General features: G+C 31.9%; 1 protein-coding gene across 1 annotated transcript; it reads right to left on the bottom strand.

Moving 5' to 3' along the window:
• Positions 1 to 11062: 11062 nt before the first annotated feature.
• LOC106305095 lies at positions 11063 to 11878 on the bottom strand. Its single transcript, XM_013741473.1, is given in 2 exon segments — positions 11063 to 11346; positions 11348 to 11878. Coding segments are annotated over 2 exon segments (564 nt in total). The 5' UTR covers positions 11678 to 11878; the 3' UTR covers positions 11063 to 11112.
• Between the last annotated feature and the right edge of the window lie 490 nt (positions 11879 to 12368).

Genomic DNA, 12368 nt, shown 5'->3' on the forward strand with positions numbered 1-12368 from the left:
CGAATTAATAATAATACTAAAAATAATTGATGTACATTTTTATTTACCTGAGAAATTGAAGATATTTATTTAAAGAAATAAAAGAGTGGTGCTGATGGGCTCGACAGCCGATGAATCATGTACCAGAGGAGGGCCAACATCTACACCTCGAAACCGATAAGGTTCAGAATATACAAATACTTAACTTTCTAGTACAGCATAACTTTAACATAGTTAGGTAAAATAAACATAAACGGTGTCACAGATAATTCCATTTTTGAAGAAGATTAGTTACTTTCATTTATGCTGTCATTGGTAGCTCGGATGTCAAATTTAAGTCACAAGATCTAATAGACTAGTAAAAATTTCGTGGATGTACTACGTTGTTGTATTTAAATCGATATTTTTTATAGTGTTCAAAAGTAAGTAAGAAGACTGAGAATCATTAACCTTTAGTAAAAACTTTATAATACAGATTTAGGGCTTTTTAGTTGATTCTTTTGATGGAGAACTGAAGATGCTTTTCCAGTGGATAATTATAAAAGCTGAACTGAGTTCATGATACACTGTTTAAGTTCCCAGGTTCGACGGTAGTAGTAACTCGACCAACCATGTCTTCTTGGGGTTAAAAAAAATACTAAAACAACACACAGAGACAGGTTTTGAACAAGGAAAGCTACAAACTCATTATTAGACTACTTGCAAGGGACAGATTAATGCTTGCAATGGGCTAGTTGAATGAAACAAAATTGTTGCGTGGATTACATTCAGTTGAATAAATTTAACCAGTTGAATTTTAAAAAAGTGGGGACACAGAGACACGTGACGACAAGTGAATTGAGAGAAAGTTGAGCAAGTGAGATTCACGCAACCATTCCACAGAAAAAAAAACATTTATCTTCTTTAAATCAGCTCCTATATTTTCATTGGTTAATCAAATTCTTTTGAGATTCTTATCTCCTCCAATTATTAAAATTCAATTATTTTATAGTAATCGTTTTTTATATATAAAAAAATTATATGAAAATTCATGATTTTTTATGATCTATAAAAAGAGACTAGTCTCACTTCATTTGGATACATAAAAAAAACGTCGATTTTCACTATAATTTTTGTATTAGCATTCAATTAAAACAAAAGTTATGTTTAAACTCTTTTTCTTTTGCAAATGGATCACAATAATAATCCATTTAACACTCAAAATTCGTCAAATTTTCCTTTCAACTATCCAAATCCCAACAACTATCATTTTCAAAATCAACCTTCAAACACACCCCAAAATATACTAAATTATGGTTTTGCACCAAATTTCTTTATGCCATCATCTGTTCCAAACTATCCTCCGTATTATGGATCGGTGATGCCAAATTTATCTCAAAGGCCTCCTATTTCTTCAGCTTCAATGGGTAATGATGTTGTACCAAATATTGGAACAACCGAATTTTCAGAATTTTCTACACAAATAGGTCTTGGTGTCACGAGCGCTGTCAATGAAGGCACTCGAAAGGAAAATGAAGAAGATTCAACTCATGCTCGCCGCAAAAGCCCGAAATGGACCACTGATCATTTTAATTATTTATGTTAATTATACTCGAAATTATTATTTATGTAACTATTAAATTGTAAATAATAATAAGATGATTCAAAAAAAATAGTGGGGTATGGTGTTGAATTTTATTAAACAAAACTATTGTAGATGTTAAAAATAAAGTGGGTGTTAAATAATTAGGTGAAAGAAAGAAAAGATGATGTGGAGTGTTAAAAAGAGAAAAAGAGGGTGTTGAATAAATCAACCAGACAGTCTTACGGTGTTCAAAAAAAAAACAAAAGCTACAAACTTAGTAGGAGTATTTTTAAACTCCATAATAATGAATTTAATAGATTTCTTTTGTTACTTTTTACTGCAATTTTGCTAACCCCAGCCATCGGAAATATCAATCTACAAATGCGTGCGATCAGAAAAAGATCATAGTAATTTTTTGTTAGAATTCACATAAACTCTAAGCAATAGTACTAATGTACATACATATATATATATCCAGTAATTATAGAAATTTATATCTCTAAAAAAGATTCTGCAGTTGGGTTTTGGGAAGTCATCAGACCTAGGTGTTTCAATTTTCGAGTCGTTTTTAACCTTTGAAGTGAACTAGGCCTATAATTATTCTCTAATTTCTAAAATGCGTATAGTTAAAATAACTACCACTTGTCTGAGCTATTTCTTACATGAAAAGTTCCAAGTAGACATATTTTTTTTATTTTAGTTGTGAACATGCTAATCTACCATTACTGTTAGTCTAAATATAATATAACATCAATTTTTTAAAATTACGAAAACAACAAGAAGCTATCTAGCTTTTTTACCGGTACTATTTAATTTAAACATATCTAACCTATTCTTATAATTGTTTCAATAAATAAATTTACTCTAGTCCAATTCTATTTTTACTAAAATTTTCTATTTTCTCTATAAATAGAAGAAGAAATAGCAATTCTCTATTCTTACTCTATAATTAGAAATTGTCATTTAAAAAAAAATATTGGAGTAAACTTCATTTTGTTTATATAGTTCTATTTTAGAATCAAAAATAACAAAATATACTTTAAATAATTTTAATATCTACATATACATGCAATTATTTAATCTATGAAGTTTGTTTGTTTTAAGTTTCAACTATATAAATTAGTATCAAGTTAACCAAGTGGTTTTGGTCCAGTGGTAAAGGAGTTATAGCTGGAACTTCTGCTCTATATTCGATTCTTCTTTGCCACCCATAGACGGTTTAACTGACAAAAGAATTTAGATTTCTATAGATTTCTTGGCGATTAGTTCTTGGGTCTAGAAAGCCTTTGGGATCACACCAAAACTATAAAAAAATGGGTTGACGTCGATTGGCCTCCTGAATTACTCAAACCAACAATTTTTCCACCCCGACTTTCGGCCTCTTCAATTATTCCCACAGAATAACAATTGCATCAATTTTCCACAATTTTGGTCAATTAAACCAAATCACGTTTTCACTAATAAAACGCGTTTAAGAAATTTGATTGCCCATTTGCTGACCCGATTAACACTTAACCCGACCCAAATCCTCTAACCCGAATTCCTAACTAACTTAAAATTGTCGTGTTCTCTTCTTCTCTTAAAAATTAGGGTTCATCATAGGATTTGGGGGAAAAGAGAATTGCGACGATGGAGAAAAGTAGGAGTGCATCATACATAGCGAAATAGCTAAAATATATTCAAAACACCAAAATACTTGAAATATCTATTGATTTTCTATCCAAATATTCAAATCAAACCAATTTATATGTTAATTTTAGGTATTTTGACATACATTATATGTAATATATTATTTTGTTTTATAGATTTTGAAAAATTTTAAGCATATAATGAATATTAAAATCTTAAAAATAATTTAAATGGTTATCCGAACCCGAACCGAACCCGCAAAGATCTGAACCGAATCCGAACCGAAATTTAAAAATACTCGAATGGAACTAAAATCTTTAAACCCGAAAACCCAAAATTCGAATAGATCCGAACCGAACCCGAATGGATATCCGAACGCTCATCCCTAGGTGTGACTGTGTGTGGATGTTTTTTTTTTTTTTTTTTTGCGAGACTGTATGTTTTCTTTTTGTCAACATGTGACTGTATGTTTACCATATAATATATATTTATTCTAATTTCTACGTTATTATACGTTTAACTAAAATATTATCAATCAAATAGAAAATAGTTTTCTCATGTTTACTCTAGCTACTGTTTCAACAGAAAAATGCATATTTTCTTTTTTAATTTTGCTAGAGTAGTAACACTATTTACTCAATTTTTCATTTTTTCTTTCTTATTTTTTCTCATTTTTATTTTCATTTCTTGATTTACCCTAACCAAACCAATCTATTAAGAAACCACATTATCAGTTCAAATCATAAAACACAGTCCATAAAAAAAATCACACTAATATCTTTATAGTTCTCTTTTATCGGTCAAGTTCTCCCATTGATTTTTCCTTCGGGTGGAAGACAGGAAATGAAAATGGTATCAAATCATCTGTCACAACAAATTAGTATTTTTGTAGCAAAACATGCAAAAATATATTTTTTAAAAACTTACCCAAAAAGCTACAATAATTGAAGAAAATACAAATAAATAAAATGTGAATTGCCATCAATTGATTTGAGGTGGCAGGGAGACCAATCATAGTTGGGACGGCACCTAAATTGCATGAATTCCAGAATTAGAATTATTCCTTTTTTTTCTTAGCTTATCAAGATATATAATTTTTTTTCTTGTGTAAACCGTTTAATCATTTAAGAACTTAAGAAAAAGGTGACAGTTCGACTGTAATCCCCTGTTCGAATACACGGGCCCTGGTCTTGATGCTAGTCATTAATATTCACAACAACGTATATCAGTCGAAAACAACCCCAAATTACATGCATTAATTATTCAATCGAGTAAACTTCGAATCTCCATCTTATTTGTGGGTTACATCAAAATCCAAATTTATTTTACCTGACATTTGTGGGTTAAATCAAAATCCAAATTTATTTACCTGATACTATCTACTCCTATTTTTTATTTTTGGAAAAATTGTTTTTTAGAGCAAGAAAATGATAATTATGTCCATTTATACTAATCTCATATACTTTATGTCTCATTAAGCTAATTATTCTCAAAATGACAATAATGCCTTTAAAATTGTAATTTTTAAATATAATAAATAATGAGTTCGATCAAGCGGAATCGATCGATCCGAAATTACAAGGTCGAACGGATGGATCGATCATGATCATTATGCAGAACAAAAAAACGCGGAGTATATACTGATCGACCTGGTCTATTTCACTCGATAGGCAAAAGTCGATTTCATACAGATCGACCGATCTCGAATTATAGACCGATCGATCCCGTGCCCAGGTAAGTATTCCAAATCGATTTTCTGGTTTTCTTCGGTTATATCCGGTTTGATTCCCACTTGATTTGAACCGACTAAACACGATTTCAACTCTTTAAACTCGATTTCTTTGGAATGAACCCATAATTTCTCATCTCTTTCACGAACAAAGGGGAAGAAAATCAAAGTCTCAAGTTCATAAACCCTAACTCACTCAATTTCACACTGATTTGGTAGAAATAGTGTGAAATTTTTGTGAAAATTTTGTGACCAATCAATAGAATATAGAAGACGGCGTAAGAAGAAGGTTACCATGTTTTTTTTTTGTTTTTTTTTAAATCGATTTTTTCAAAATGTGAAAGTGAATATTTCCAAATATTTTGTTTCTATATTTTTAAGAACTAATTTCTTATCTGTAGAATATAGCTAATCTGTAGAAATCGGTTTCTACAGGTTTTTAGAATTATAGTAATGTGTAAATTTTGATTTCTACATGTTTTATATTTACAGTAAATCTGTAGAAGTCGGTTTCTACGTGTTTTAGATTTATATTAATGTGTAGATTTTGATTTCTAAAGATTTTAGATCGGTAGGTTAAGCGCAGAATGTGTATTCTAAATATTTTTAGAATACTCTTATTTACGTAGATCACGTATTCTAAATAGTTTAGATTCAATGAAAAAGTGGATTTCGTTTTCTACATCGTAGAATATCATTTCTACTTTATTTAGAATAAAATTTGAAAATTATGATTTAAACATTTTTAGAACTGGAAAAAATACCACTAAGTTCATATAGGTATTTTATTAATAGTTACTATTTTTCCAAAAAAAATTTATTTGTAAAAATATTTATTAAATTTATTTTCAAAAATATTAAAAGATATTATAGGCAAAAATAACACAAAATAGATATTAGTGTAAAAAGACATAGTCATCAATTTTTTGCTCTAGAAAAAACAATTTTTCCTTTATTTTTTTGTAAAATGTTAAAATGGTACTATCTATCTGACTATCTTGAAGTTTGGTAAAGTCAATTTAGTTCGATTTTATCAACATGTTAAATTTAGAAAGATTTGATACAAAACAAGCAAAATGGTGAACCAGAGTTTGCATGGGAAAACAGAACAAGAACAAAAGACAACTCGACCACGAAATGGAGGACCGTAAAATGTTTGCAATTCACAAATGGTTAAAAAGAAATAATACTAATATACCTCGGGGGATGTTACAGTAAAGATGGACGAGACTTTATATTAAAAAAATATGTGATTCACATAATCACATTCACCTAATACAGTAAAACGAAAAACGGTAGTTCAGAACAACTGAAAATCAAAATAATTCGATGAAATCAAATTAAACCGAGGCGCGTGTTGTTTGGCGGAGAGAAAGTCGTGTGAATGTACGGAAGCTTTAGACAGCCTGGAAATCACATACGCGTCGTGTCAGAATGAAAGTGAGCACCTTTCAATTATCACCGTCGATCCGTAGGTGAATTGCACGCTCTGCTTTCATGCCATGTGGCAGTAGTTCCATATAATATACCAGGGGTGGGCACTTTACCCGATATCCGAAGTGGCATCCAAACCCGATCCGAAAAACTCTAACCGAAATCCGAACCGAAGTAGCAAAATATCCGAACGGGTATTGAATTAGGAGATATTGGATATCTGAACCCGAACGGATAATATCCAAACCCGAATGGATATCCGAAAATAACCGAACATATGTGTAATTAACCTTATATTTTTAGTTTACATCTCTCAATATTTATATTGATACTACACATATTTTAAGTTCATATAATATACATTCAATTGCCGAGAAAATGATTTGCTACTCACTTAAAATGCATATCAAGCTTTTTATTTCAAGAATTAACAAAAACTTACATCAAAAATTTAAAAACATTAACCAAATTAATGTCTTTTTAGTTTCAAAATGTTATGTCGAAATCTATTAACCATTCAATCTGTTAAAAATAAAAAAATTAGTTAAGTGAAAGTTATATTTTTAAATACAAGAAATTTGAGAAATGAAAATTTAATTTTGTTTTTTCAAAATCTAAATATCCGAACCCGATCCGAAATAATCGAACCCGAACTAAAAATATCCGAACCTGACCCGAAGTACAGAAATACCCGAACGGGTTCACACCTCTATACCGAAATACCCGACCCGAACCCGAACGGATATCCGAACGCCCACCCCTAAATATATAGTTGGAATTAACTGAAAGCAATTACTATAACGTATTTTAATCGAAAACTGCTGAAAAATATCGTGGAAATAACACATTCAAAAGTGATCCCACAGGAAAGAATTATTATTGAATGTTAAAAAGGTATAAGAAAGGTTGACAAAAAAAAAAAAGGTATAAGAAAATAAGTAAAATTTTAGATGGCATTACTTATTGTTGTTTATAGGCCTAGTTGTTTAATCAAATTAGACCATTATCCAAATTTTGATTTGTTTTCCGGAAAACTTTAAATCAAAAGATAAAGAGGACGACCTATATTTAAAAATTTGTTGGGCATTACTAATGCATGTCTTGGTGCGACTTTTAGCATTATTGCTATATAAAGACTAATAAAATCAATGAAATATTGTTGATATAAAAAAAAAAATCAATGAAATATTAATTTCACTGACATTATCTTATAGTCTGTGAACATTTTGAGCAATTTTGTTTAATTAAGTGGGTTGTTACTTGTTTAACATTTAAAAGATATATACAATGCTAATAAATTGATTGATTTTATTAGTAAAATAAAGCTAACCAGATTAAACAATTAATAAATAATAATAAGAATACATATTGGAAAAACCAACCCTACATTTTCTTTTATCAAAAAGAAAACATTAAATTTTTGTGTACCTGATTATTTTACCATTTAAGAGTTTACAAAAAGCTAGTACTATCCATAATTTCCAAGAAGTTCCAATTCTTGGAACCTATGCAGAAGTCGGAACAAACAATGCCCATGTGAACTTCACATTCACATCTCAAAACTTCGTTTCCCGATAGACACACGATGATTAATGTACGTATTACATGAATACTACGCGTGAAAGGTAAAAAAGAAAAAAATGTGAAGCATCGATTGGCCAGAGCCCCAGAGGGGGAGGGGGAGCGGGGGGACACAGTGCTCCGAGTTAATAAGATTTGAGATCTGCGACGTCAAAACTCAAAACGAGTCGAAACCAAATAATTAATAACTTTTTTGTACTGTCATCTTCAACTTGCTTTATTAAAACGACGACGCAGGAAATAGATAACAAGAGGAGGAAAACCAAATTTGCTTTCGTTGGCTTCAGGTGCAAGACGCATGAAACCGACATGAATAAAAGATGGCTCGTGTATGGATTTATATCTACTAATAATATCCTCTGTATTTTTCCACTGGCTACTCAAAGATGATGACAGTGTCGTCTCAAAAAAACTAATTTTATTACATCATAAAAGTAGTAGTATTATTACACACAGCGAAATTAATGAAAGCGGGTATGAATGATTTAAAGGCAGTTTTGCCGACATGCAGACATGAGACATGTAGATAGATTGCGGCCCGAGAAGGCGACATGCGCAAATCTATTTGATAAGACTCGGAATCTTTTCATCACGAGATCTGACCCTATCTTCCTCCATTATTTATTCTCATGACATGGTTTATCACTTCAGTATTTAGCATGTGTGGATAATGTGCGACGATACCTGTTTGAGGATTCCGACTGTAAAAACTTGTAACCATGATCAACCACACACGAATATTGAACCAACTCTTAGCACACATTTTCTTACTGCCTCCCTGGGGTGTACTATGTTGTAAAGTTTATCTTCACTATTTCATATTTCAGAAATAAACTGCCCTCCACTTGATACATAAACAAGTGAACCCAACTAAAGCTAAATCAAACTGATTAGAAACAAACAACAAACTGGAGAGTCAATTAACCCGCAGTAACGGGTTAGCTTATTTGGTTTAAAGCATTACTCTATTATTTGATCATCAAGATAAAAAAAGAGATATGAAACACATATTTATAATATCGAAATAAGATTCAAAATATTTAACATTCGCAACAGTGGTTACCAAACAGGCTATGCTATGCAGTGATCGTTGATTTTCTCAGTAAAAATAAAAGACTCGTGTTCGATCGCTTGTCTTTTAAAAACTGCTCGTATATAGTCTTCTTGTCTGTCTCCATCAACAGTTCTCTTCACCACTGATGTTTGAACTTAGAACCTTATCGATTATCATTTTTGGGTGGCCATACAATACGCGGGTTGAGCTACTAACACCAAATATCTTCTTTTATGTTACAAACAAGCAACTCAGAAAAAAGGTATTTGACGTAAGTTTTTTCTCACATATCATCTGAAATTTGTTTGGAAATTTTTTCTTATTTTGACAAAGTAATTGCCCATTCAGATTAACAAAACTCTGACCTTTACCTTTAGGTGTACGAAAAAACATTTATACTTTCCATACTTTAGAGCATTATAGCATATTATCTGTTATCAATTAAAAATAAAAAGAGGATAAATATGAATCGTCTTTTCTCGGAAAAAAACTCAAGTAAATTAATGAAAATTATATTGATTGTTACTTTTTCGTTGGTAAATGTCAAGCCAGAAAAAAATCAGTATATTGTTATCTTTTCAATGTGGTTAAATATTTTTAGATGTTAAAACATGTTTTCAATTTTAAGGGACTCACTAGAGTTTATAAACGATAATGATGACTTTGTAATCTGGCAAGCACCATGGTCCTTGCGTTCTATATTGTACGTGACTTTTCAAGCTGGTGCTTAATGGTATGGTGTAAAAGTGGAGTAGACTTGGAATTAATAGACGAACCAAAGTTCAAATAGGGGAGAAAAGAGTTAAACTACTATATTAATTAGTTCGAACTTCAAATGGCAAAACTAAAAGAAAAAAAATCAATATAGAAAACAATAATTTAGCGTGTTACGTCAAAGAGATGATACCATACCATAATGCCCTACTAATCATCTAGTAAAGTCATTATGCACGAAAGTCATGCATGATTTCATGATTTGATAACTAGCTTCTTATATTTTAAAATCAAAAGAAATCAGAAGCACTTTGGATTTGCCAAATATAGACAATAATCATGATTCCGATCCATCATCATGACATGTAATCTTATTGTCTTACTAAATCATACCTGTAACGTGGATTAAAAATGTTAACACCAGTCTTGTCGTGACAACCTGATGTAACGACGCGTGAAATTTATCACTGGACCTACATCAACATTCAACAGACGTATGGAAGTACATGAGAATAGATGAACACGTTTCATCGGATTTTGTAGATCGGGCCCGGGTATTCGTAAGTAATCCTCTCAATGTGTGTTGTGGGTGCATATGAATGTTTTTGATTTTTGAAGTTTGGTCATCGCTGAAAGAGATTACAGTTAAAATGATTTTGGAGTTGATCTGTAATCTAATTCGTGCTGGTTATTCTGAATATTCTTGCTAGAACAGGTTTTTTAGAAATAGTTTTGGTTTTGATCTTCTGGCTATATATGTTTTCGACCATGCTGTGCTAGTCTTGTGAGCTTATGCATGAATCTCTACTTAGTTGTTTAGTTTCTTTAAATCAGTTTGATATCTTCAATCTGCTTTTGAATGTTAATGTTAATCATATGTGCATTTTTATAGTACTCACTACTCAGATAGTCAGATATTCCACATGATTACCTATTTAGTTTTTGAGATCTTTCCATATATAATTATGCTTTAGCTTGTACTCTATGGAGATAAATTTACTTAATTGTGACCCATGTTGTAATGATTAGATGAAGTATTTTAAATCTGGTCTCTTTTGCCATATAGGTGGACTGTTTTTTGTTTTTATTGATTTCCTTTGTCTGCACCTTCAAGCTCTTGTCATCAATAGTTTCACCCATTAATGCTTCATTCTCTAAAGCTGAAAAGTTTGTACGCTCTCCAAGGACAAATTCAATTCTCAATTAAGTACAGTCTTTAGGGACTAATTCAATTCACATTCTCGGTAGTCTTTTTAACCGTAACATACATACTCCTATATTTGCTTAGGTTTATTAAACATTTCTATTTTCTTTCTTTATGTAGATACCAAGATACATATGTATACTTATATCATTAATTTAACAACAATATGTTACTTTACAAAATTACATCTATCAGGTTCTTAATATATGTAAAAAGATAATCAATCATTTCCTGAAAGAGTAAAACACAGTGAAAATATAAACACTAAGAGCAGAAGAGACCAAGACCACAAGCGCCAACACGGTATGAATCGCCAGTGAGGTACCACAAGAGAGCAGCCCGAGACGGAGCTGAATAACTTCAACCATTGACAACAGAAGGAACACACAGCCCAAGATGGATCCACCGGCTGCACCAACCACACCGAGACGAAGCAGATCACTGTTGATATTTGCTTTTAAAAACCTCGTCTGTTTCTTTGCTGTTCAACAAGTTTATTGTTAGCTTCAGCCCTTGAGCCACGAGGGAGGAGAAGAGGAAGAATGCAAATGAGATCACTTCGAACACAACGAGGTCCCTTTCCACGTCTCGTCCCGCGTTGCACTCCGTCCTATCCGCGAGGTTGAGGTCACGTGGTTGGTCGAATGTGATTCCGACAAAGACTGCAACTGTGAAGAGTGAATTTGCGTTGACTATCCCGTCGAGAGCTGAAATATGAACGCTTGTCGTTGATGCGGTTGAGTGGTTGCTGTTATGGTTGCTGCTGGTCTCTATATCGGAATCTGCCATTTTATCTAATGGTTTTCTTTGGTGGGTTTACGTAATAGCTAGAAGCTTCTTGTTTGTAATGATGGGATCATTTCTTCTGTTGTGTTCTTATGATTCTCCTTTTTAATGATTTGAAAATGTTGTTTAAGAGTGGGTGAGGTTTGGTTTAGAAAGATTAGGCGTGAGAAAACGATAGTTGCATGTTTAATGACTAAATGTAACCATTTTTAAGTCATTGCGGAAGTAACGATAGTTAAACACACCTTTCTTCTTTAATTTGTTATATGTAAGAAAATGGCTTCTTCTAGTGACCAAATTTTGACTTTATTCACACGTAAAACACCACAATGTTGTAGCAGGTTTACACGTTAACCCTAAACTTTTCACTGTCTTTACTTTTTGTTTTCGTTTTTGCCGGTGTCCAAGAAATCGTGTTAGGCGTAAACGGCGTTTATGCGCTTAACACACTTCTATTGTGGAGGTACTATTTTAAGGGTGGGTTTAGAATCTTTAGATAGGAATAAAAATTCAGAGGTCTACGCAGCATGTATGCAGTTTTTATGCGGTCTATCAGTCTATGCGAGTTGTCCGTTTAATTTTCGATTTGTCCAAACATTTAGGATTTGGAGTCGACTATGGTATATCACTACAAGAAAACAGCGGTATTCTGACGGACATTCCGACGGAAAATGAAATCCTCGGAATATACCGA

The sequence above is a fragment of the Brassica oleracea genome, chromosome C7 (assembly GCF_000695525.1).
Source record: "Brassica oleracea var. oleracea cultivar TO1000 chromosome C7, BOL, whole genome shotgun sequence".
NCBI classification, from domain to species: domain Eukaryota; kingdom Viridiplantae; phylum Streptophyta; class Magnoliopsida; order Brassicales; family Brassicaceae; genus Brassica; species Brassica oleracea.